Here is a 27,407-nt window from a genome sequence, read left to right as displayed (position 1 = left end):
TAGATAATATTCACTCCCCTTGTCGTTTCACCATGGAAGCTTATCAAGTTGGTCAAACATAACTTCCTCTTGGTGAAGCCATGCTGACTACTGATGATCATAATCTTTTTCATGTGCCTGGAAATGGTTTCCAGCATTAGCTGTTCCATCACCTTCCCAAGGACTGAGGTGTGGCAGAGTGGCCTGTAGTTCCCTGCTTCCTCCTCCTTGCCCATCTTCAAGATAGGAGTGACATCGACTTTCCTCTGGTCTTCAGGCACTTTGCCCATTCACCGTGATGGATCAAAAATTATGGAGAGCGGCCTTGCAGTGCCATCTGCCAGCTCCCTCAGTACTCATGGCTGCATCCTATTGGGCCTCTTAGACTTACTATGGTTGTCCACTTCGCTTAAGTATTCCCTGACCTGATCCTTTTTCACCAAGAGTCCATCATTTTTGCTGTAGCCTTTCCCCCTGGTCTCTGGGACCTGTGGTTCCTGAAGGCTGATCTTGCTTGCAAAGGCTGAGGCAGAGAAGCCATTCAGTACTTCAGCCTTTTCCATGTCCTGTATGTTGAGGTCCCCATCTCATTCGGCAGCGGGGCCATGGTTTCCCGGTCTTCCTTTTGTCACCTATAGAGTGTAGTCTATTTCAATGCAGCATCATGTGACAAAACACATTTTATAAGTGGATAGCGGTATTTTTTCTTTGATTGGTTAGCTAGTTATATAATCAGAGTAAAATAAGCATTTAATTCCAACATTAGATGTGTGAAACTGTTTTAAAACTTCTGAGCAGCTTCATCTTCCTGCTCTCTCTGACAAATCGAAGCTACATAGAGTTAGACTGGCTTGGTTTAATGAGAGGGAAAAAAAAGAAAAAAAAAAAAAGACTCTCTCGAGATCAATTTCAAAGGTCATATATTCCTCCTCTCTTTTTTTATTACATGTAAAACTATTGGAGTGAGTAAAAAGTGCTCGTTTGGAACTGCCTCAGAGTGATGCGGGGAGGCAGAAGCTGATTTCACATCCATTTCTGTGGTGAAATGGTTCTTTTTTTTTGGTTGTTTTTTCCTCCGGCCTTGATTATAATCTTTCCCTCTGTAAAGCTTACTAACTAGCCCATAATCCTGGGATCGCGTTCCCCAACTGTCAGTGCTCCCGATGGTTCAAAGGTCGCGCAGAGCCATTTTGAGACTTTATCTTCTTAAAATCTGAACAGCCTGTTGTAAACTCACAGTGTTTTGAGTCGGCAGCTATGAGACATTTTATATCTTTTTTAAAATTATTTTTTCTACAGTCAGAACCTCAGAGGTTGGTTTGTTTTGGTTTTGGTTTTTTTTTTCTTAAATAGGAAAATATATCTATTTTAAAACTTTGTCCTCTGATGGCTTGTCCTAAATAAATTTTCAGTACTGTGGCTGCATAGATGATGGGAGTCCTATATGTAGTTAAAATACGCCATTGCAGTGGTCCAAATAGCTTTTAAATCCCTCACTTACACGAATCATCCATCCCTGTCCTAGCAGATCATTTTGATTAGCTGTAATTTGTCCCATTTGAATCAAAATTGGCTTCCATCAGCTCCGGAGTCTCCCGGTCCTGCTGTACAAGCTGAGGAGTCCTGCATGAGCTGCTTCTTCTGGTAGCTTTATGGACCACTGCTAGTTTTATTTCAGCTTTCATTGTCTGCGGGGAGACTGTTCAGTGCTGGCAGCGAAGGCTGCACACCTCGACTTCTTTTTCTTTTTAAAATACAATGAAGACATTTTCGCCCACCGAGATTGACTTCTCAGCCCCTGAAATCAAAGCCCCTTCCAGGGCAAACAGTACGAGCAAAGAGACGCCAGCGTAAGAGGAAAGGGAGATCCCATCCCGTGCTGTGTGAACAGACAAATGCGAACAGATGTACAGCTCCAAGCTGGCAGAAACCCTCTCTGCCAATGGTTCCTTTCTAGTTATGACAGCTGGAAGGAAATGAATACACCACAAAACCACCATGGTAATTGCCATTACCCTGCCTTGGCAGTCTCAGGGCTGAGGTCAGGAACTGGAAAGGCAAAGACTCATCCACCCTCCCAGGTGGAGGCAGAGGCGGGTTGGCAAGGCACTGGGAAAATCTTAATGAGCGGTGGTGGCGCACCTTAGAACGTGTTCAAATGTAGGAGGCTGTAATTCTACTAGATTTCTCCCTTTCCCATACTGAGGGTTTTTTTCAGTAGTTATGGAAGCACTCTGTTCCCCCAAGCAATTGTGCTAACACTGTCCCAGATCCTGAAGAGTGGGGCTTTCAAACAGCTCTGAACTCTTTCCCTCAACTTCCATCCCTTCAAACCAGTGCTACTAAACAGGTCTTCCTCCTATTGGAGATCCTTTTGAGGGAAGGGTCTTTGCATGTGCTCCTTACTCCTGTGTGTTTCAAAAAATAAAAGGAGGACTCTGCAGTTTGCTTGTTTTCTCTCTGATTTATGTACCGACTACTGCTACTGATTTCAGTCCTTTCCTGGGAATGTTGGTGGCACTCAGTTATGAAGAGATGCCTCTCACCTGGGCGACGTTCCTCAAGGTGTGGTCTACAAAGTGCTTTTCCATCTATCACTCTGTCTCTTTTTTTTTTTTTTTTTTTTTTTTACCTCTTTTGTTACAGACTGTGGACTAGCATTGAATATTCAGGGAAAGCTCCCCAGAGAGATTAGGGACATGGACAGATTTTAAACAGGGCCTTAATGCATGGACACGAAAGGACAAACGTTCTAGTGGGAATACTAATGCAACATTTTCTCCTCTTTTTTTTTTTTTTTTTTTTTTTTTTTTTAATAATTCCTGTGCTTGCATGAACAAAATAGAGGGGAGGGAGAAATTAATAAGTAAGTGTTCAGTTTTAGTCTACCCTTGGTTTATGTTTGAGCTTCAGGAGTGAAGTACTGGATAGGTCATTGTAATGTACTTGGGACCTATTGCTTATTACACTGAATAGGCAATAATGGGGGGGTTGGGATTTTTTTGGTTGATTTTAGTTTTGGAGGGTTTTGTTGCTTTGTTGTGTGTTTTGGTTGTTTTTTTTAAAAAAACTGAATTCTGTCAGCTGTTTGTTTATTTTCAAGGGACCGACTTAGCCAAAGGGAGCCTATTACTTTTGTACATCTTTGCGTTCACCGTAGTGCATTAATTGTAAACTGTCTTTGCCTGGGTGGTGTTTGGCTACAGGAAATGAACAGGTTGGGGAAAGTTTAAATGTTTTGAAAGAAAACAGAAATGGAAGCCTGGGATGAGTGATAGAGTTTGCGTGCAATAAACATAGGAAGGAAAATATATGAAGAATGAAGTCATGGAAAATTGGAAAGGAGAAAACCAGGTGGATATGCTAACTTAAACTGTTTCAGATTAGGATGCACTGACTTTGAGTCATGACTCGTGTCTCTGACTGTGTTGAGCTGGGATTTTAAAGAAGAAAATTGGAAACTAACATTTTGAACCATGTCAGGGGTGTGAAATATTTTATCTTGATGTGATTTCATCTGAAAACATGGGCTGAATCATTGTAAATCCCTACCAAATTCTTGGGGCGTCCTCTCTCTGTCCTTAAATTGTTTCTTCCTAATTGAATGAGCTGCTGCTATCAACTCTCTCTTGATGTGATTTCTTTTAAATGCAGACTAGTTGAGGAGCCAAAGCCTAGGAATACAGGATTGGGTTTAAATTCATGTAACTTTCTATCTTTATATCAGTTGTCTAAACTCTCTCATGTTGTAGTCCATGGAGGTGTAGCTGACTGAGTTGAGGGCATGAGTGATCTGCCCAGATACCAGCATCTGCTTTACAAAGAGATGAATAGCTTTCTTGACTCTGTTGGTTTTATTGACTAAATTTCCAGTATCTATCATGGGAGCCTCAATACCCATCTCTCTTAACTTCAGCATCTGAGTTAATTCCCCACCTGCAGTGCTTACTTGTTTGCTGCAAGTAAGATGGAACAATCCCCTTACTTGAGTCCTTCATTGAAAGACCTAGTTGGCGTTCAGAAGGAAGCGTTCAGGTGCCTGTTGTACTAACCAAGAAATGCTGGCCAGATCCCATGGTCTACCACATAAGGGGTCTTGCTCGAAACTCCAGATGTCTGGAATATCTGGCCCAAAAAAGTCTATCTATACAGAATGTTTCTGCTCTCTTAGATCTTCATTGCTGCACAGTTTAGAGCGCTGTTGCGTATCTCTTGTGGCAAAAGGTGGACAAAAAGCGTTTAAGTATTCTGTTGGTCTTTTTTAACCCCACTCTGACCCCCCTGGACACGAATACGGGTGGTGCTAGGTGAGTGTGGCACATGTACCATCAGGCTTAAAGATCGAGTGTGGCAGCTTTTTGCCGTCATGACTGAGCTGTGGAGGGTCTCTGGAGGGTGGGCACATGTTCTTTTGTGCTGGACCGTGCTCTGTGGACCAAGTTTTCAAGGTACTTATTTTGAAACATTTGTTTAAAGAATGAAAAATCCATTTGATACCTTTATAATTGAATGCAGGTAGGGTGTTGGGTTTTTTTCCTCACTAAAGAACAAACTAATCGGAAGCCTCAAAAATTAATAGCTTTCCCATGCCCGTGCTTACTGATGGGACTTTTAGGGGTTTTCTTGCAGTATGTAAGCTCCAAAAAGAAGGACCTCCTTGTTCTGTGTTACCCTTGGTCTGTGAGATGCCAGACTAGGACAAAACGTTGCCTTATCTTTGGTCCTTAAGCAAAGAAAGGATGGGAACTTGGTCGATGAGGATGTGGTGGGAAGGATGATATTGAAACAATGCAGAAAATGTGACCGTTTTGAGACAGCTGTGGGCTCAGGAACATTAGTAATCCCAGGAGCAAGGGGGGGCCGGGCACAGGCTGACGTAGGGGTGCGAGGTGTCTGTTACCAGAGCTTCACTGGAAGCACGCACTTCTTAACAGTGAAAACTAATATTTTACCTGGAAAATAGTGCTCCCTTCCAGATATTTCCTTCGATTGTACCCTGCTGTTTGCTCTTCTAATTTTCCCCTCCTAGTTTGAATGCCTCCTAATAATTTCAGTACCAGGATATGATGCTATTATTCTAGGAGAGCTTGGGGTAGACGGGCACAAAGCAGCCCTAAATATTTTAGCGATTAGCAATTTTTTTCTCCCCAAACATGAAGAAATGTTTCAGATGGTTCAACAACAGAATGGATTTTCCTAGTAGGGCTGCGATACCAGGATTTTAACAACTGTGGAAAATATATTTTCCGCACTAAAATTAGGGGATTTACTTGTGTGTGCAGGACTGCCCCGGAGTACTCTGAACTGCAAACTGCAGCGTTAAGAGTGTGGGGTGTAGTCTGAGAGAGATGCAGCTTGAAATAAGAGGAGGGGGAAGCATTGGGGGGAAATGTGAAAGGTGAGTGAAAAAAGCAAATTGCACAAATTAACATCATTAACGTGGCAGTGGCAGGCTGGCCGCACTTGGGAAGGCAGGAACTGATCCCAGCCAGAGGAAAAGAAGGTCTTCGACTGAGGCCTTCAGTGTGTTTTCATAAACTTGAGCACAAAAAAGAAACTAAAACATCTGGCACCAGGATATTATGCAATGCTGTTTTATGCTATTTTCATTGTCTAAGATTCTTCGTGAGGACTGCTAACGAGTCGCTTATTGTTGTCGGATGGCTGTCCCGAGGTGCCTCCGTGCCAGAGAAGGGGCACGGACCTCTCTGAGTTGCTCCCTTGGGTGCTCGGCAGCCCCATCTGTGCCGGCCGGGTTCCCCAGCAAACTTTGGCACGCCAGAGGTGCGTGAAGCTGCTCCTGGGGACCCCGTGGGTCCAGCCTCCGCAGGGTGGTGTGACGTACCTCAGTGCTCTGAGGGGAACCGAGCAGAAAAGGGGTGGAAGTGGTTAAAAAAGAGAAGTTGGCACTGATGGGGAGACATATCAGCGCGTGGGTTTCGTAGTGGCTAGGAAGGCCTTGCTTATATGCATTACTTCGGGCCTGGGATATACAGAATTGGAGTGCGGTTGCTATTCTCCTTCCCCTCCCCTTCCCACCGGGCTGGGTTTGCTGCTGCCCTTTGGCATGGCCTGCTGTGTCAGGGCGGGAGCAGAAAGGCCATGCTGCCCTGCGTGCTCTGCATGGGGGTAGATTGATGTTCGGGCTCCCCCCAGCCCTCGCTGAGGAAGCGTTCCCCTCCCAGCGCTCAGTGCTGGCCTTTCTTCCCGCTCTGGCTGAGCCCGGTGGCCCCGCAGCCTCGTCTTTGAAGCTGACACCTTCTTTTTCTCTGTCTGTCGCCTGCTCGTGGCCGAGGGCTGCAGCTTTGCTTCTCCCTTTCGTTCTCTGGCTGGCAGCTTGCTAACTTGAATAAAGGTGTGATGCTCACAGGCCTGGAGGTGGCTCTTCTCTCGGCTTCCGCTGCCTGCTTTCATCTCCCCATTCTCCACCTTTTCCTTGCACTCGTAATTGTCTCCTTCCTACCTGACTGCTGCTCTGTTCTCTCAGCCTAAAAGCCACCCCGTCCGGGTAAGTTCTCTGACTGAAAAGCTGCTCATTCTTCTTTTGAATCATAGAATCATAGAATGGTTAGAGTTGGAAGGGACCTTAAAGATCATCTAGTCCAACCCTCCCTGCCATGGGCAGGGACACCTCCCACTAGAGCAGGTTGCTCAAAGCCCCATCCAGCCTGGCCTTGAACACTGCCAGGGATGGGGCATCCACAACTTCCCTGGGCAACCTGTTCCAGTGTCTCACCACCCTCACAGGAAAGAATTTCTTTTTGGTATCTAATCTAAATCTCCCCTCTTCCAATTTAAAACCATTACCCCATGTCCTGTCAAGGGGATCCCTTTCTGTTGCTAACAGCCAACTCCATGTGCTCAGGCCTTACCCCTGGTCCTGGGCTGTGCTTTGGGCAGCATAGGGGCAGGGGACCGGCTGCCCCACAGAGGAAAGCTCCAGGCTGATGCATCTGAGCTCTCCCACCCTGAGGCTGCCATGTACCATGGCCTTCATCTCTGCTCCCCTCCTCGGGTTCGGTGTCTGGCTTCCTGTGACACCCCTGCCTGATGGAGGGAAGAGAGCAGTAACCCCTGTAACCCTCTTCACCCCCTTCCCCCCCCTCCAATAAAAGCCCACACCCAAAGTCCAAGTCAAAGGACACTCGGAGCCAACAAGAGGTGCCCTTGAGGGTCTGCACTGCTCCTCTCTCTCTCTACCTTGCATATACCCATCGTTGTAAAACATCTTCCTCCTACCATTACGGCTTAATGACTTTCCCTTCAACTTCACAAGAGGTATTAATGTCTCCATTAACAGCCACCAGAAATGGAAGCTCCATATATCACGAGTACAGCTCCACGTCCTTCTCCTCGTACAGAAGTTTCAGAAGCAGTTAAAATGTAGCCCTGTAGAAAATTAATGGCCCAATATACAAAATCTGTAATTGCTGCTAGAGGCAAGGAGGAGGAGGAGGTGGAAGCGCTCAATCTTGGTGTAATTAAGTACCTTGTTCTGTGGCCGCTTCTCCCCCGTGCTGACGGGATGTAGGACTCGTGCTTCGCACGAGGGATGGTGGGAGGCAAATGGTCCCTACTTAAGAGTCGATTGCCCAACAGGGTTTAACATGGGGAGAGGTGCCGGTGTGTGGCTCCTCTTCACGTGGCACAGCCCTCAAGGCTGAGGTTGCATAAAAGGGTGGCAGGGGGAGGAGTGGGAGCTGCCCTAAGCCTTCCTGGAAAGATGCTGGTCAGAATGTCCCCCCAGTGCAGATTAATCAATGGAAAAACCAGGTGGTGGGGTGGGTGAGCCCAGCCTGCTCTGTCCATCCGTTTCTAATGGGGTGGCTCCAGCCTGTGTCACCTTGTGGGGATGTTGGTGGTGACCAGCAGCGGCAGGGAGCTCGGCCCTTCTGGAGATGGCCCCATAAAGCTGGGGGTGGGTTATCCTGGGGGAGTGGAGGGGGATGTTAGGACAGCTGGAGCCTGCTCTGCTTTTCCTCAGCCCTGTTTCAGAGAGGAAAGGTTGCAGTTAATTCTTGTAGTGGTCTGGGGGAAGATGGAGCCACGTGGCTGCTGGTCTGGTCTGCCTTCACAACGGGTACCAGTTGGCTTTAAACTGAATCAGTCGCCCGTAGGCACCGGGTGTTGCGACAGTGCTCGTGTGGGTTTATAATGTCATAAAGCTGATTTAGCCTCATTTGTTGTCAGGGTTTCTGGGGCTCGTGGTCTAAATCCAGTTAAACGGGAGCACTGTGTACAGAGCAGGGGATGAGGCTCACACAAGGGTGGTAGAGACCGGGGTGGATGACAGTGGAGCAGATGCAACCACCAGTGTGAGATGCACACACTTTAAAAAAAAAAATAAAAATCCTAGAAACTTATTTTGAATTTACTTCTGTCAACTGCAAACCAGAAAATAACAGCAGCTAATGCTGTGACCTCCTCCTTTTAAAAGAATCTGGTGTAGCCCCGGGGAAAACACTACATCTCAGGAAGGTTTCTGACACTCTGGAACGGGCCCAGCCGAAAGAGAGTGGGGCAGTTGACAACTGGGACGGCCATCCCATGGGATGTCAAAATCCTGAGCCTCTGCACTGCAGCAACCAGAAGATGACAGATTTCATCAGCAGAGTTTCTTGGAAGGAGCAAAACAAAGTAGTGGGGTATTTTCAATGAAGAAAAAAATATTAAAAAAAAAAAAATACAGCCAGATGACTAAACATTAATGAATCCATCAACACTTTACACTCTTTTGAACATTGTCCGTTCCGCCAGCTTTGGGAAAAAAAGAAAAGGCTTTAAAAATACTTAAAAAGCAAGAGTTTGACAGAATTTGGTGCTGTGCTTATGTGAAAGTCCTCCATTTTCATATTGAGCAAGAGGGCTGCCATCGGTCAGCCCACGAAAAGAGGAACATCATGCCTTGCCTAACCTCCTTATGCAGGTGCCTTTTCTGAATAGTGAATTGGTATCTGCTGGCACCAAAAGTTTCACCAGTTTTTGGCATGACACCAGTGCCTAAGGGTGCAATTAGACTTCTAACCCTGGTACCACTTCTCTGGGCAACTCCTCATTGGGTGAACAACTGCGAAAACCTTCCCCAAACTGTCCAAGAGGGGTCTTAGAAGTAGCTTGGCTGCAGCCAGGTAAAGGCAGGCCCAGTTAGCGTGCGGGGGCATCCAGCTGATGGGTTTAGAATGGCTTTTTTTATTTTAACAGTACTGGTGCGGTGCTGGGAGCACGTCGTTTGAAACAGTAAGGGAGAGTTTTTCTGCGTAACAGGCATAGCCACAAAATAAAAAAAGGCAGCGCCCACCAAAACCTGGTTTCCTGCACTCATATTTGTCCTTCTGCCGGGATGGGTTTTTTTTTTCAAGAGAGCCATGTGAACTTAAAAGCTGACACAGAATGATGTGTCTCCAGCTCATTTCCATACACACGTGCAAAACCGTAACCTACCAGAACTTTTATTTGAATTGTACATTCACATTTCTCCACTGACGTGGGCGGCTCGTACACTGCCGAGTGATAAAGTTACACAGTTCTTGCTCTTTCACGTGCATCGGTTTCAGCCATCAAAGAAACTTAGAAAACTAACAATAAGCAACTTTTCCATGTATCTGTAGTCAGGCTGGGAAAAATTATGTGACTTTACCTTCCCCTCCCGCGGCAACCGAATTCCCCTGACTTGTAGGCTTTTCTCTTTTATGTGACTGCTAATATTACTTAATATTTTGAGAGGGTTTCCTGTGGGTCTCTCGCAGTGAAGCTGGCATTAGGTGCGCACGGGGCTGTGCCGCTCACTCACTCTCCCTCCTCCAGAAGCTCGTTTGGGCACATCATTAGCGGCTGTTGGGACGTGCTCTCCGACAGTGCTGTGGGGACAGTATAATTTTTCTTAGCCTGTTATTTATTTTTTTTTTTTTCTTTACATTTTAGGCTCATCACAAGTCAGCTGCGGCGCTTTACAGTTTACAGACTTTTTTACCGCTCCTTGTCTGTACGCTGAAAGCAATTCAGAAATGACAAAAAAAAATGCCGCAACCAATTAGCACGTACAAACATTTATTTCCATTCCGACCGTTATGAAGAATTACATCATCAAAGCACTTTATGGCAGTGAAAATAGCTCTTACCCCTCTGACTCATCCATTACTCCATTAAAGCTGCAAAATGTGCAATCTGCTTGAAAAATAGGTTGCTTTTTATTCAGTTTCCCATGAAAAGTCAAAATTTGATAACAAAAAAAAAAAAAGGAAAAGGAAAAAAAAAAAACAACCCAGCTTATAGGGACTCTACATCCGATCCTCTCCCCCTTCCCCCAAAAATAACTTACAAAGATAGTTTAAAGTTTTAAATGAGTTTAAAACCAAGTGCATCTTTTTTATTAATTTTTTTTCTTCTTCTTCTTCTTCTTCTCATAATAATCTTAAAATTCTAAAAACCCATAATTTACTTTCTTGGAAAAAAGGCAGCGAGCCGTTGCTTCTTGATTGGAAGAATATGTATCTCCGGCGAGTTCATTTTCTTTAGCTTTACGCTCCTGTTTTTGACGGGTTTCCTGAGGGCCTCGGCGCTGTCCCGGGGCTCGGGCGGGCTCTTCACGTCGTAGCACTGCAGCACCGAGTCCTGGGGCAGGTCCCTTTTGAAGGAAAAGTTTTTGGTGGAGACCCCCGACAGGCCCTTGATCTTGCCGCAGAAGATGGTGGGCACGGCGTCCTTGACCGAGACGATGACTTTGGCTGTCTGCGAGGTGCTGACGATCTCGATGTTGTTGCCGGCCTTGGGCTCGCAGCCTGCCCGGCCCCCTTGCTCCACCAACCACTTCTGTGGCTGCCGCAGCAGCTCGGCCGACCCCCCACTCGTCCCCTTGCCCGACGCCTCCTGGGGCTTGGAGGGGGTGAAGGGGGTGGCCGGGCCAGGGAGCTTGTCCGGCGCGGGGTGAACACCGGCCTCGGTGGTGGCGGCGGTGGTGGTGGTGGTGGTGGTGGTGGGGCTGGCGCCGGCCGCATCCCCATGGGACGCCCCTGGCTTGCGGCAGGAGGCGAGGGACAGGTCCAGGGCACCATCCTCAGGGGGTGGTGGCGCTGGCAGTGGGGCAGCCGCACTGGATGGAGGCCCAGGTGGCCCTTTCATGGAGAGGTCCAAGGCCTCGTTATCGCCGCCCATCTTGATGACGGTGTGGCGGCTCAGCTGGGGATACTCCCGCGGGTGGAGGAGGTCGAAGGGCTTCGTCTCCTCCTTCTCCAGCGGGGTCTGGGTGCCCTTGCAGGAGTGGGGGGTGAAGAGCGGTGGCTTGGGAGGGTCGGGGGCCGCCTTGGCCTCAGCGCCGTGGGGCACGGGGATGGGGACAGGGATGGGGATGGGGACGGGGACGGGCAGGGGCACGATGACGGGGTAGGGTACCAGCAGCGTGGCGGGGGGGACCAGTGGGGAGAGGGGGGAACTGAAGGCCTGGGGCGGGAGGGTGGCATAGTCGGGGGGAGGCTGGCAGGGGGCAGAGCCCAGGGCGCCCTGCGAGGGAAACAGGTCCTGAAGGACGGCGGCGAACCCCGGCGTCTGAAAGACGGGGGGCAGGACGGGCTCCTGGGCTTGGCCGGAAGGCTTGGGGTCCAAGAGCTGGGGCTGCCCGACGGAGGGGGTGGCAGCCGGGGGGAAGAGGCCAGTGTGCAGGGGGCTGGACGGGCAGGTGGTCCCCGGGGGCAGCACCAGGGGCGAGTTCAGGTGCTGGAAGACGTGCTGCTCCAGGAGGACGGGCAGCGGGACGGGGCCCTGGGTGGTCATGACGTAGGGGGTGGTGGCGTTGGTGGCCGGCATCTGCGGGGCAGCGCTGCCGGCCACCTGCAGGTGGATGGGCAGAACGACGGGGCTGTCCCCCAGGCAGATGGGCTGCAGCACGGTGGCCGCCACCTTGAGGGCCACCCCGCTCTGCGACTCGGCCGGCGGCGTCAGGATGGAGGGTGCGGGGACGGTCACCAGTGGGGACAGAGCCTTCTTCATCAGGTCGGCCGAGTTGATGTTCCAGGCCTCCGCCGTGATCAGCTGGGCCACCCCGTTCTCCAGCTTGTTGTTGGCCATGGCCGAGGGCGAGCTGGTGACGTCCATGGGCAGGTTCGGGGCGTCCTTGTACAGCTCCTCCATGTTGCAGGGCTTCTCGGGCTCTACCGGCGCTGCCTCTACATCGCCGTCAGCGGGACCCGTGGCGGCTCCGGGCTGCCAGGAGCATCAGCACCGACATAACTTGGCCTGCAAGCCAGAAACACATTTTAGGCACCGCATAAATCTCTTCCTTAAAATAATATTTGCAATTGCCTTTAAAGACCCCATCGCCAAAGAAAAGCCGTTAAACGATTCCACGCTTCAGGCTAACAGCTCCATAACACCGCATGGTGTATATACAGAGATGCTGGATATACATACATCCGTGAGTGTTGTACGAAGAGTTTTGAGAAACTCACTTATATTTAGCCGTAAACACAGATAATTTTAAAGGCCTTGAGGGCAGCCAACCCCCCCTGCCACAGTACACAGCCTGAAACAAGGACTCGGGCCGCCCGCTTCATGTTTTTAAACAAAGCTTCACGTAATGACAGTGCACAGCAGAGCCAAGCAACAGCGCAATGTTTCAACTCCACAAAAGCCCCAAAAACAAGCATTTCTAAAAATACTGTGGCAAAGAAATGTCCCGCTGTGGGCGAAGGGTCCTCACTTCCCCTAAAATACTCATCCTTCCTTCATCCCAGTGGGATTTACTAAAAGCGAGGAGGCGACTGCTGCCTTACAGCGCCTCTGAAACTGCCCTGTGCGGGGTGACAAAGAAGCAAACCCAAACCAAACCCCGACGTTCGCCCTGCCACAGAGCTGGATGGAGACAGTACAGTGAACCAGGCACCTGAGTCATAAAAGACACGGAGAATAAAATAAAATTAAAAAAAAAGAAATCAAAGCAACTTCAAATTAATTTTGACAGCCCAACCCTTTATATTAACCAAGAAAATGGCAATTAAAAAAAAGGGCAGAGATGGTTTCCATTCATGATCGCGATGAAATGCGCAGCCTATTTCCTAAGAAGATTAACACCCCTCTCCCCCTGAAAAAAAACCCAAACCCTAGCAAATTAACGGCGCTGTGCATCCATTTATTTAGAAGGATAAATAATTTCCGCCCGGCGAGCCGCCGCCAGCAGATTTTGGCTGGGGGCTGGCCGCTCTGCCTGACGCCGCCCATACCTCTCCCGAAGTGCGTGGCGCATCCTGCTGTAGTAATAATCACCATGGAAACTTGTCCAGTTTCAACTCCGTTACCATGGGGAAAGCACCGGCGCACCCCAAATTTACATTTTTCACCTGCGTGCGGCCGAATCCTGCTCCTTATGAGCAAAATGCCTGCCGTTGCTGCCGGCTGGGCCAGTGGGAAGGAGGTGCTTCCCCCGCATCCCGCAGGCTTAGCGCTGGCCTTGGGATGATGGGGAGGGCAGTGCCAGTCTGAAATTTTATGGGTGAGGAATCCCAGCCTGGGGATGCATCTACATCTGAGAACATGCAAAGAGCTCCGCTCGCATCGATGTTTGTAGGGCCAATAAACCTGCAAACTAAGAGGGGACAGGGAAAAAGGGGGAAAAAAAAGCGAACCCCCACAAACAAAAGCTAAAAAATGGCCAAGGCAGGGAAGCGAGAAATCTCCCCCGTCTCTCCTGAGACCTGTAAATCCTTGGATTTGGCAGCGAGATGCCACAGCAAGCGCAAGACTACAGAAACGTTGGGAGTTAATAGTGGAGGCTTGTTGGGTAAAATGCTAATAATTTATCAGGCGTATTTAAGTTTTTAAAAAGGATTTTTAAAAGTAAACAGATGAGTCATTTCTTTTCCCCTCCTGCTGCTGGCTTAAAGAGAATAATTCCGGATTTTTGTCATCTCATGAAATGTTCTGCAAAAAACGTTCACAAATACAGGGTTGAGGGTTGTTTTGTTTTTTTCCCTTTCCAGTCTCAGCTGAGACAGATTACAGGCAGACAGAGGTGCCCAAACACCAAAAAACAAGAGCAAAAATAAAATTCCTTATTCAGAAAGTGACAAGTATTGGTACCAAAAAAAAACGGGCCAGTGTTGTTTTGAAAAAAACAAAAAAACAAAAAAACAAAAAACAAAAAACCAAAAAACAACCATAAAAGCAATCATTTCTAAAAATAAAGACAATGAGCAGACCGCTCAGCAGATTCAAGCTGGAAAGAAATAGACGTTATTGTTTCCGTTAAGGAATTAAAAAGACATTTTCTACTGCTCTTATATAATCTCTCCCCCCCTCTTTTAAAAATGACCATTTTAAAACGCTGTGGTCTCTGCAGCAGCGCACACCAGCATCTCTGCTCCTCCAGCTGCTGCAGCGCAGCCGAGTATTTTGCACATGCCACTGGCTCTTCCCCATGTTTCTGTTTGCTTGAGAAGCCTGAGATCGCGATGTTTTCATCGGGAATTAATGATCTGGCGGGGACAGGAAATGACCCCCTGTTCCCCTGGCAAACCCATTTAACGTCGAGAAATAGAAAAATTAAGATGAAAATTATGCTGCGTAAGAGACTTGAGGGATTAGCATGCTGTACGGACCCAGGGAGAGAGAGAGACAGATCACTGCCGAAGATGAAAGTATAAAACATAATAAAATCCCCCCCATTGCTGCTTTAAAAGGCGACAGGGCTGGAGGCAGAGGAAATATCTAGATGAGGGGGAGAAGAACTCATCTATCACCATCAGACACCTTGAAGAAATGCCCGTGGGATTGGTTGGGGTTTTTTTTAAGGCATAGTCAAATACTGTTTTCCATGCTGAATGCTATACCTTTGTGGAATCTATAAATATATATTGCTGAGCTCACGGTCCTACACTGCCTCTGGGAGGGCCCCATGATACGAGAAGAAGGAGAAAGACAGAAAGGTGAGATGCAGCCCTCGACCCAGGTTTATGGTCTTGGGGTGAGGTTTTTTTCCCCCTCACCTTTCCTATGTGGAAGCACACCTTTCCATACTTCCCGTGCACCTGCTTCTTGAGCATGTGATTGCTCCAGAAAAAAAGAAAAACACATATACACACTTAAAAATATTTCCCAATCCTGCCCGCAGCTTGGCAGTAGGCGGCTGCCAGGTGCAGCAGAGTCCCAGCACAACTGCCCGCTGCACCCGGTAAAGCAATTCTCGGTTTCACCCGGGAGGCAATCCCAGGGCTGAGAAACGTGTATTACACTAAACACCTATTATCAAGGTCAATAAGCAGCCTGAGTGAAAAGGATCCAAGTCCCTAAACCTCAAAAGGGGAAACGTTTGAAGAGCTGGGATCAAGAGGCAGTCTGAAGTTGTCCAAAGAGCTGTTTTGTAGCTCCTGGGCTCTTTTTTTTATACTACATGCGCTGACTACATGGTCCAAAACCGTAAGTCAACATGGAGATGACTTAAACTAAAGTAAATTTTCAGTGTTGGTATTAATAGTGATAGCTGTACTATATTTCTCCTTTAAAAAAAAATCAACCTGAAGTACGTGCTGGGTTTGGGTTTTTTTAAGATTGCTGCTTCACTGCACATAAAGTATTCAGAGTCACCCAGTTTTATCTACCTAATATGCACAAATGCAGGTAATATAATTCAGTGAAAATGCCTTAAGTTTCCTCTGTCTACCACACCTCAGTGCCGGAAAATCAATTAATTTCACTTCCCTACTTATCTATTTAATATTTAATTTGCTGTTTGTTTTAATTGAAAAGAAGCTTGCAACTCTGAAAAGAGCCCCTATTGTAAATAACCCCGGCTTTCCCACCGGGGTGCTGATAAGAGTTAAGTTCATGGCACCAGGCAATGATGTGTGTAAGTGTACAGGAAATGGTGTGTTAGCGACACACAAATGCCATGAAAGGGGTTGTGATTAAAAAAAAAAAAAAAAAAGGAATAGAGTTATCTCCTGCTGATGGCCATGCAACAGACTGTTCTCAGGGCTGTTTTAAAAAAAAAAAAAAAAAAAAAGCAGCTATAGAGTTATCTCCTGCTGATGGCCGTGCAACAGACTGTTCTCAGCGCTGTTGTGTGCCTTCCTGTGGGACCGTGGGGCTGCCCCACATGCAGCCACCCCCCTGCTCCGCTTGCTCGGCCGTACCGCAGCCTGTACCTCGCTGTCGACGTAGAATTCAAATTATCCTCTGCACACTATCAAAAGGGGCTCAAGATGATCCCTTTGTGGGATGCCCTGCTCAGTATCTCCTGGAAAAACTGGGTTTCCTTTCGTTATAAACACAGTAGCAAAACCAAAACAAAATTAGATATGGTGTCCTAATGGAACAGCTTGGGGACAAAATTATGGATGGACTTGGACTTCAATGTTTTGCCAAAACTCGCTGCTTGCTGTCATTGATCCTCCTGCCAGAAGCAACATGTTTGATTTTCGCTCTGCAGAAGCCCATCACAAGGCCCATGATGAGACCATCCCTGACAGGGATGCCCCACCACCCTTCGGGAGGGTGGCAGACCTACTGAGCACCCCTGGTGGCACACACCCAACCAGAGCACCACGCCAGGTCCTGCATGCCCCAGTCCCCGTCGGGCTGATCCTGCCACTGAACGGCAGCATGACCCATCACCCTCGACACACCATGAAACCAGCCATCCAACCTGTGTCCTTCTGGGACACAGCTTTCTGAAGAAGCTCAGGGTTGGGCCTCCCCGTCCTCAGAAGGTCTCAGCGGCCAAAGCCTGACTCATCTTTCTGCATTCTTCTGCAATAAATATGTAAGTGGGCAATGAGGACACACACTGACACAGGCCAGCAAACAATAAATGATCTTCCATCCTGCAGTTTTTGCTTCGTATAGATTGAGCCAGATGCAGATAAAGGCTTTACCATATTGTTATTGGTGCCTTGCTGCTACAATAGAAAATACGTATTTGAATAAAGGGAGCTTTCATATACCAAATACATGGAGCCATTAATACACAAATAACATTCAGGTTGGCTCTCCCACACATGCAAACCACAGATGATTTCACCAGTGTTTGCCTTTCACATTTCTCACCGATTTACCTATTCAGGCACCTGGGACCTACACTCCTGGCCATCCCTTTTAGTAGCATAATCCTCAAGCACCAAAGGGCAGAGAAGTAACCAACTCATGGCTAATGGTGAACTAACCTTTTCCCCCGTGCTTCACCATTTGTGGGTGCTGTGTTTGATACCCCACCACGCACCTCGGTTGGGTGCAGAGGCACCAGGAGGGCAGGTGGGACCTGTCCCCTCTCTGCTCGCAGGAGGCATGATGGTGACCCCCTCAGAGGTACGGGGCAGGCAGAGTGGAGGACAGCTTCAGGAGATACCAGACAACTTCAGAAGATGCCCGGGGAATAACAAGGCTCTGATGCAGCTCATGCAACAGGTACTCTTTTATTTTCCACTACTGCATTATGGATCCTTCCGGGAGGCAAACCTATTTGTGTCAAGGCTCCCATCCAGGCTGTTAAGCCCTGGGGGAACGAGAGGGAAAGGAAATCATTACGGCAGCGCAAAATGGCATGTTATAGATGGGACATTGACAATATGTACACACTGCTTCAGCACACAGCACGATCGTTCTCAAATGCAGCGGCTTGAGGGGCTGATCCTACTTGGGTCTTTTAAATAGTTCAGCTGAGAAATACCACGGTGGTCTGCCTCTCACACGGGCTAATCGCCGGCAAAGAGCCGCATTACAGTCATATATTTGCTAACTATATTGCTGTTGTCAACAGCCTGTAGTTAGCAATCCATTCTGGGGAGGAGAGAACTCACTTTCTTCTCATTTAAAAACAAATCAGACCAATTGAAAAAAAAAATCCTGTCACGGATCTGAAACCAGTGTCTTTACTCCCAAGGGCAATATATACAAGACAGACGATAAACGCTGTGGAAGGCAAAGAGCATTTGCCTGACAAATTTCAACCTGTAGTGAATTTTTATACCCAATTTGAAAGCCTCACAAAAAAACCCGACATTCGTAGTGGGAACTGTGAAACACCCCAAGTGTAAGGGACTCGGCACATGCCGCCGTGCTGCCAGATGCCTCTTCCCTCCCTCTGTTCTATGCACAAACTATTCTGATACCAGGACATAACGCTTGACTGAAGGCTTCCTACTTTCAAAAGGACCACCACTCGTGCAGTACATAGTATTACATAAAAGCAGGTACTATACAAACAGGGCTACTTCGAAATTATTTGAGATTGATCTTGCTATTCCCAAACGCTCAAGCTTCTCATATCCACAGCACACCCCAGTTCCTGGGATCTCTAAACCGTCACGCTTGGAGGACCCTTGCAGCAAGTTTCCAGATAGAAAACCCTTCAAAAGGTGGTTTATTTTTTTCCCTTAGCGTAGTACAGAAATGCCTGAAGAGCGGCAGCTTGCTTCGCCTGCAGTAAGCTGAACACGCGCTCTGAGGCGGGGACAGCGCGCAGAAGTCTGATGTATTAAACCTGACACGTGAAGGGCAAATATAAATTTGCCAGCCATAATTACTGCTGAGTCACGTGCTGCCCAGTTCGGTGACTGGGCTCCAGTCACTGGGCAGTGACTCCCACCCTGCAGGCTCTTCCGAGCCGGTGCAGCTTTCACACTCCAAATTTCTGTTCAAACAGCGAAGATGAGCTACCTTTTTTGCAACTGCAGAAGCATCTATTTAAATCAGCTTTCCCTCGATGCTGCTGGCAGCGTGCAGGTGTCTCCGCCCAAAGCATGACGTAGTGCCTCGGGACGGGGACATCAGCGGCTGCAGCAGCGTGGTGGGACGGGTGCATCCACAACCCAGCAAATCACACCCCTGCCCTGAGCACCTGCAGAGGGGAGGTGCTGCCTGCGTGGCCCTGGGAGACCCTTTTCTCACCAGCAGCTTCCCAAAAGCAAAACTGCAGGTCTGCTTGCTCCTCAGAAAGTTCTGCCACACTCCCATCCCCACCTCTCAGCCCCATCTTGCATCTCTGCTTGCTCAGAATCACTCAATCACAGACAGGCTGAGGTTGGAAGCAACATCTGGAGGTCATCTGGTCCAACCTTCCTGCTCAGGCAGGGCCATCTACAGCCAGTTGCCTAAGACCACATCCAGGCAGCTTCTGAATATCTCCAAGGAGGGAGGTTCCACAACCTCCCTGGGTAACCTGCACCAGTGTCTGGTCACAATCACAGTGAAAAAAGTATATCCTGATGTTCAGAGGAAACCTCCTGTGCTTCAGTTTGTGTCCATTGTCTCTTGTCCCGTCACTGGGCACTGCCGAGAAAAGCCTGGCTCTCCTCTTTGCACCCTCCTTTTGGGTATCTGTATACATTGTTGAGATCCTCCCCGAGCCTTCTCTTCTCCAGGCTGAACAGTCCCAGCTCTCTCAACCTTTCTGCATAGGAGAGATGTTCCAGTCTTTTCATCACCTTCATGGCCCTTTACTGGACTCCCTCCAGTATGTCCATGTCTCTGCTGTGCTGGGGGGGTCTAGAGCTGGACACAGCACTCCAGGTGGGGCCTCACCAGTGCTGAGGGGAGGTGAAGGATCACCTCCCTCAGTCTGCTACTCACGCTCCTCCTAATGCAGGCCAGGGTACCATTAGCCTTCTTCGTGGGGAGGGCATGTTGCTGGCTCATGGTCAACCTGATGTCCACCAGAACCCCCAGGTCCTTTTCTGTCAAGCTGCTTTCCAGCTGGGAAGCCCCCAGCACATAATAGTGACTGGAGTTCTTTCTTGCCAGGTGCAGGACTTTGCACTTCTCCTCGTTACATTTCATGAGGTTCCTGTCCATCCGTTTCTCCTACCTGTTGATGATCCTCTGGATGACAGCACGACCCTCTAGTGTATCAGCCATTCCTGCCAGTTTTATGTCATAAGCAAACTTGCTAAGGGTACGCTCAGCTTATCATCCAGATCATTAATGAAAATGTTGAACAGGACTGGACCCAATACTGACCTCTGGGACACGCCACCAGTCACTGGCCTCCAACTGGACTTTATGCCACTGATCACCACCTTCTGGGCACAGCCATTCAGCCAGTTTCCAATCTGCCTCACTGTCTGCTCATTCAGCCCGTACATCAACAGGTTGCCAATGTGGATCTTTTGGGAGATAGTTCCAAAGGCCTTCCTGAAGTCCAGGCAGACAATATTCATTGCTCTCCCCTTATCTGCCAGGCTTGCTTGTCATACCGTAGGTCAGCTTCCCATGGGGAAGGCAAACCAGCAGTGGGTGAGAGTGTAGGAAAGTCTACATTTAAATGGTATCAGGGAAAAGCTGGACTTACCCTAGGGATATCTCTTGCCTCCAAGCTCCTAAGAATCACTATACCTTGACCTTCATGGTTTTCACACACGCAGTGCACCCACATGTTTACTTTTGGGGTGAGATTGTAGGAAGAATGCAGACTCACGCTAGCATTAAAAGACTTCTTAGGCTTGAAAAGTAAAGTGCATGATTTTCCTATGGGAAAAAAATATTTTAAACATTTTTTCCTGTCATTAAATGTCCCATTTAACTGATTATTTAGTATCATTTTCAATCAAAACATTATATTCGCCAGCAAAGCAAAGAAAAATGAGCTGTTTTGAGAACACAGAGCTAAACAAAACAAACGAGAGAGCTGTTACTTTACAGTAAATTTTAAAAACCATGTATTTTGTTTTCCCAGCAATCGATACACCAATGATAACAAGAGGAAAAGGATACCAATTAAGTGTAATTGCCAGCCCCGCTTCCTCCAAAACCTGAAACAAAAAGCACTCAGTGTCAGCCTGATAAAATATTTGCTCCTCTCCCAGTCAAGTGCTTTATTAAACAGTCCTTAAGCCATCTCAGTTCTTACAAAGGATTTCCAAGTTTGATGTCAGTGAAACAACTTCAAAGCCTCATTAGCTCCCTGGCGGAGGTTTGTTCTCTGAGCAGACACTCGGTTCGCTATTTTGTCCTGACCCTCTCTGCTGATCCCAGGCTCAGATATTTTTACTGCATTCATTTGATCTTTTCCGATATCCAGATGAGAATTGGTACTGGTGTGACAAAGGCTGGTGTCTGTTGCTGGTCTCTTCTTGCTTACATGAACCTGTCTTGCTCCTGGCTTTGAAGGATGGAGTCCCCTTAAGGATCAGTCACCAAGTCTCAGCCAACAGGTTAGTGAGGTAAAGTTAAAATTAGTTTTTAAACTGCTACTGCACTTTTACAGGGCAAACATCCGACTTTGCCTCATTATACCAGCATGGTTTTGACTGCTTTGGCTGTCTCCCACCTACTCATACAAGTGAAGCATGTTAGAGTACCTTTTGAGGGGTAAACCAGCTTCACCAGCTCAAAACCCATAAATGAAATGAGGTGCCACCACCACCACACGTACCCCAAGAGCCCCATATCCCCTCCTTATGGCACTCCAGCTCCAGTTAAAAACCACCTTTTCTTGGTGCAGACAAGGCCAGATGAGGGCTAACCTCAGCATCGTTGATGGGACTGCCCTTAAACTTGTCTTGCTTCTAGACCTTCTTGAGACACAGAGGAAGAACCATAAACCAGGATGAATGTCTTTTAAAGCCATGGGGGTTAGAACAGCAAATCACAACAGTAAACCATCTTCAATCAACTGAAAGTCAATTTTTCACACAACTTCTTACCATCCTATTATAGTCTGGCTTAAATAACTAATAACGAGAAGAAAAGCAAAAACAAGTGAAAAACTGAACCTTCCAGCTCACAGATCCTTTTTGGTAAGGTAGGAACGCTTCTATCTAAGACCACAGGTAAGGACATGCAGTTGATTAACCACATGCACACATGCCACCCAGCTTGCCATGGTGGGTTGAAAGGGCAAACCCCATCTCCCACCTGCAGCTCTGATGGCTCTCAGTGGCACAAATATTGTCCCAAATGACATGATGTAAGGATGGGCCAAAGAGCTGGGGACCAAAAACAGACTCATCAACTCTTCTCTTGTGGTACAGGGTCTCACAGGCAGATACGAAGATGCAGGAGTATCAGGGTGCTGCTTGGGGAGCAAAAGGGTAGAGGAGTCTTCCCTCCCCCGGTGCAAAATGCCATTATTTAACACCTCATCCTTCCCCACTGGCATGAGTAACCAAATGCTCCTTCAGCTTGCCACCTCAAGATCAAATTTTATGTTCATAGCTTCAGATTTATTGGACTGACTCTTCTTCTCTTCCACCCCATCCCTTTGATAAACCAAGCCCAACATTTTATCAGCTACATGACGGCACTAATCCTCAGCAGAAAGTACGGCCACGTCACATTTCAAGCTTGCCCTACTCTTGCAGCACTCTATCTAAAAATGTGTGGATGGAAAAAAACTTCCAAGCAGAAATACCTCCTTATTTTCATCCTTGCAGAATTTGTAAGCAGCTGCAGGGATCTGTTTAAAAGAGCCAGAAAACTGTAAGACTTCTGTGATGTGAAGAAAAGCGCAGCATTTTTTCTTTGAATTTCACATCCTTTTACACGCTCGCTTTCATCACAGCATCTGTACCAAGTGTTTCCTGGTCTGACTTCGAGAGGCAGAGAAATGACCTCTTCTCTCCGTCATGCTGTGATGCACGAGATGTCAGCCTTCTGATTGAATTCAAAATAACACCAGCATGAGATGCGACACGACAGTGCTGAAGGATGTAATGAGAAGACCTCACAACTTTTCAGTTTTGCTCTCCTGGAAGCCCCTATGCTGAACAGTGAAACAGAGATGCCTCTGACCACAAATGATATGTAAACAACAGAAAATACTGAAAATCTGTCTTGTTGCATCTCAGCGTGACTGTGGTTACTGCTGTTCTGTTAACTAGTCCACGTTACCTGTAACACCTACAAACACCCCACATGCAATGCATACGTGCAACTACTACTTCTCTAGTGCCTTTTGCCTCATTCATTTGGCCATGAAGTCTTCTGGGCAGTGATTGTTTTGGCACCTGATTAGCACAACGCACAGACCTCATCTTGGGTTCCAGTTACTGCTGTAACCCAGATCATCCATCGCTTGTGAGGATGAGTGGGCACAAACACACACGAGCACACTCACTGAGGTGGCACGGGGCTGCCTTCCTTCTCAATCTAGCTGCTGGCCACTACTTGCCATTGCCTTCCTCCAGTGTGCCATTTCCTCCCTCTTCATCACATTTCTCTGCTGCTGGAGCACTTACAGTCTGCCCAAGTGTGAATGTTAAAGTCCGAATTTTACTAATTTGATGCTATATGAACATCAGTTCAAAGGAGTCATCTCCAGCCGGGTATGCCAGCTCCAACTGACACACTGCTCACACTGCGTGGAGGTAAGACTATTCCAAACTGTCCCCAGACTACACAAAAAAAAAAGTATTAATGCTCTTTGTTGTCAGGGATCCAAACTCCGATCACTCAGAAAAAAAGGGCTATATTTCAGGAAATGCAGGCAGGGCAACCCTGCTATTGCAGGTAACTGTAAATATTATTTTCTGGATACTATGAACCAGTCAACACAAACACATTTTGCAGATGCGTATTGCAAGAGGAAACAAGGTCGGTCCTGCCCATACTTTTCCATCAAACCTTTGGAAAGCACATACATCATGATGAATGCAGTATACCAAATTTTGTTATTATCACTTCCCCTACCTTAATGATGGCTGCGTGGCTCCAGAAGAGGAGTGCACTGCCATAGGATATAGAGCCCCTGACATATTTACTGCAGCATTTTTCACCAGCAATTTCCGCTGCGATGTGTGCTATTACGTGTTCAGAAAAACTTAGGGAAACTGCAGGATGCAGAACGACAATTACATCTTTCCCAGATGAGACTACTACGTTAATGGATCGGCGTCATCCATCACCATAGATCGTAAGTCCTCTGGGGAACGTCACCAGGCCACTCCAATAAATCTGACCAGGAGATTTCGTATTTGGCTGTTCAGCTCAGCCTTAGGAAGCAGTTTAGCAACACAACATGCTCTGCAGCGTGACTCTGGCTGAGCTCTCCCAGTAAGGTGACGTTGCTCTATGGCCGTGAAGCTCTGGGTGCAGGAGTTTCGGCACACCATGCATGGAGAGGTGCTCTGGGCTACAGCCTGCCATTAATTCCTCATGCGGTCAGTTCTTCAAAGAACCAAATTTCGGTATGCGGATTGCAGACTGTGAAGGAAGAAACCTGACTACACAGCTTTGTTCCCTTATCAACAACAACAAAGAAAAGAAAATAAAAAATAAAGAAGAACAAAACTAACAGACAAAAAAAAAAAAACCCCGCCAGCAGACCGGTGCAGCTCTGAAGTAAATTTTTTTGCTGTCAATCTTCTTGGTTCTTCAAGCCGCCTCAGTCTGCAGGCAGAGCAGACTGTCTGCCGTGAAAATGTAAGGTGATGCTCTATTAGAGAAGAACATACTTCTCACAGGCTCTTCCTTTGGGAAAGCCAAACAAATAACCCACAAATAAAACCACCACGGCTGTACCTTGTCCTAGCTTATCCTTGTAATAACAGGAGAACCGGACCTGAAGCTGTCTCCTGTCATCTCCTGCACTAATGCAAATACAGGAGCAGTGTAAGAGCAGGCTGAGGGGAAGGTCAGCCCCATCGAAGCCCTTTTGGGAGGCAGCTCTGAGCAAAGGGGTCCGAGGGCACTTTTGTCTCTCCCGCTTTGTGTATATTCTGTTTCAGGCAACAATATATTTTCCTGACACGCCATTCATGTAGCTAAGCATTTCCTCGTACAGTACTGGGGGTGGGGATCTGCCACAGCATTGCTACTCCCAGGTTTAACCATTTCGAGCCCTCTCTTCCTTTAGGTACTAGCTTTCACCACCCTCCCCACCCCATGCCCTCCCCAATGCCACGGGCGATGCACATCTCCCTCACCATTTGGTACACAACAGGAGGGCATCATCACCAATACCTGTTTCCACCAGGATAGGGCCACCACCAGACATGCCCCCTGAAAAGGGGACAGTCTTGGGGTGCTGCCTGTGCCTGTCCAACCCTCCCCATCCCCATGTGCCAGCCCTTAGGCTCCTGGTCCCCAGGGTGGCCAGCCCTCTCCCATGTCTCAGTATGGTTACGCTGAGTTTGGCCAGAGGAACAGAGATGGAGACTGATGGCTTGAACTGCTGCAGCTCCTGCAGCAGTGAGTACCTGATGGTAAGCAGAAGGAAGCACAACAGAGCTTGCGAGATCAGCAAAACAAGGAGAAAGTAGTTTTAACTACATAATAATTTCAGGGAGTAAAAACTGCATATAGCCTGCATAAGTCGTGAGAAATGGCACATGCTCGTCTTGCCTCAGGCAAATCCATATGTTGACAGACAAGCTCAGCTACAAAAATGATACCCTTTCTTGCAGATAGAAACAGCAAGAGCACCCAAGAAGTACAAAATATTCAGTATTTTCTTGGCGGGGTGTTAGAGAAAACAACAGTGTTCATTTAAGAGCTTGCTGTTGGCAAAAAGGGAGGGTAGATGCCTCCAGCTCTTGCCTCCTGCACAAGCTCTCCACCATCCCACCAGCGGAGCACTCAGCATGAGGTCTCCACACTTGCCCCCTCTTCGGGGTGCTAAGCCACTGCTGGCCAGAGGGGCTGCAGCACCTTTTGGCTTCTCCTATGTGCAAACTGTGTGTCTGCTCCATGCCATCCCCAAAAACTTCACGGCACCAGCTGGGTTGTCCTGGCCAGGCCAGGGATGGGTGCTCTGCAAGGTGCCAGAGCAGTGCATGCCAGGCCACTGGGCTCCTAGGGTACCACTGCTGGTGAATCTTTGTTTGGGATCGCAGCTGAGGGAAATCAGAGGAGTCTGCAATAGGAGAGGCACAGCAGGAACAAGCTGCACAGCAACAGGGATTGCAAAAGAAGCCCAGAGAGCTAAGTTGGCAACCAAGAAAACCTCTGTTTTTACCACATGTTGATGGACGTGCTCATGTGCCAAACTGTTGGCCAAGCTGGGTAAACATCTGAACAGCACAAACCAAACCAGAGGAGACAGCTGTACCCTGTCTCCCTTTGCAACCCCAACTTAACATTCCCCCAAAAGGTGTCATGAGCCATAGTTTGAGAAACTGAGCAGACAGCTGCTGGCCACGGCTGCACCAGGAAGGGTGGCCACCACAGCAGGCGTGAGTGACCCAAACCAGGAGCTGAGCTCTCTGCCAAGGTGGGCTCCACACTGAGATGGCACTGGAGCCACCCAAAACTCAGCATCCCAAATTTCTGCAATGGAAATCATAGAATCATAGAATCCTCTAGGTTCAAAGAGACCTTTAAGATCATCGAATCCAACCATCAACCTAACACTGACAAAACCACCACTAAACCATGTCCCTAAGCACCACATCTACCAGTCTTTTAAATACCTCCAGCAATGGCAATTCCACCACTTCCCTGAGCAGCCTCTTCCGATGTTTGATCATCTTTCGGTGAAGAAATTTTTCCTAACAAGGATGGAAGGATGGGCTGAAATGACCAACCTGCATCTCCTCGGCTGCCTCATACAACTAACAAGGCCATCTCCATGAGGTGCATTTCCCAGAAAACACTCCATGCAGGTTAACTCCAGGAATCTCAAGGGATGGTAGCCAGCTGCTGGCTGCAGTGCTTGCCTCTGTTCAGGCAAGGGTCCTTGGCTCCTGCTGGCAAAGACAGCCTCCATGGCTTCATGGAGTCCTTGGCCACGGGGTGCAGGCCCCTGGCGCGCATCCATCTTCCCACCCCCAGATGTCCTCCATGTCCAGTGTAAAGGCTGCCACAACACGCTGCGAAAGCATGAAAAATCAATAGGCTCCATTGACTTTTTGTCTGACATTAGCAATTTTATAGCTTAATGCTAACCAGTGTAAGTAGGAGAGCACGCCGCTACCAAAAATTAATTAAAGGTGGGGGAGGGGTGTTGTGTTGGGGGGATGGGGAGTGGATCTCCAAAGATCCCAAAGTCGCGCAGTACGATGAACACCTGGTAAACACCCTGCCCTGTCCTTACAGTGATTAAGGGCAATTTGGTCCCAGCTCTGGGACAAAGCTTTCACCAGGACCCAGCCTCAGTGCAGGCTGGCAGAGGCCGAGGGGCTGGAAGAAGGGAATGGGGCGCTGGAGGCCGGCTGTTTGGGTTTAGCTGTCTAAACAGGCACTGAGGGATTAGGTCCCTTCGCGTCCTCGGCACTAATTAAAGGTTGTTTATTATCCGATTGTTCCCTATAGCGTATATTTCTTCTTTGTGTAAACACAGCCGACGTCTAAAAAAAAAAAAAACCAAGCAAAAACCCGCAAACCCCAAAGGAGCGGAAAGGCCCGAGCTGGGGCGAGCGATGGGGTGCGATGGATGCCCCACAGCCCGCCCCACCACAGCAGCGCCCGGCTCTACCCGGCCAGCAGCCACGGGCCGCTCGATGCCAGGCCGAACGCTGACTCCAGCCATTTCTTCCTCACTGGCTGTGGCTTGGGCACTAATTCCCAGGAAG

At 48.1% G+C, this 27,407-nt stretch overlaps 1 protein-coding gene across 4 annotated transcripts in view; it reads right to left on the bottom strand.

Moving 5' to 3' along the window:
- Nucleotides 1–10,009: 10,009 nt before the first annotated feature.
- Nucleotides 10,010–27,407, bottom strand: part of RAI2 (retinoic acid induced 2) — a 45,815-nt gene continuing 28,417 nt past the window's right edge. For 3 of the 4 annotated variants that reach the window (XM_014960154.1, XM_014960155.1, XM_014960157.1), the window contains exon 2: nucleotides 10,010–12,207. In XM_014960154.1, the coding sequence (XP_014815640.1) occupies nucleotides 10,414–12,102 (1,689 nt within the window). In that variant the 5' untranslated portion in view covers nucleotides 12,103–12,207 and the 3' untranslated portion in view covers nucleotides 10,010–10,413. Of the gene's footprint in view, nucleotides 12,208–13,069; nucleotides 13,128–27,407 lie in introns of those variants that run through there. The other variant, XM_014960156.1, reaches the window with a different exon arrangement.

This window comes from Calidris pugnax, unplaced genomic scaffold (assembly GCF_001431845.1).
Source record: "Calidris pugnax isolate Ruff unplaced genomic scaffold, ASM143184v1 scaffold188, whole genome shotgun sequence".
Classification (NCBI taxonomy): Eukaryota; Metazoa; Chordata; class Aves; order Charadriiformes; family Scolopacidae; genus Calidris; species Calidris pugnax.
This window is presented reverse-complemented; position numbering and strand designations above follow the sequence as displayed.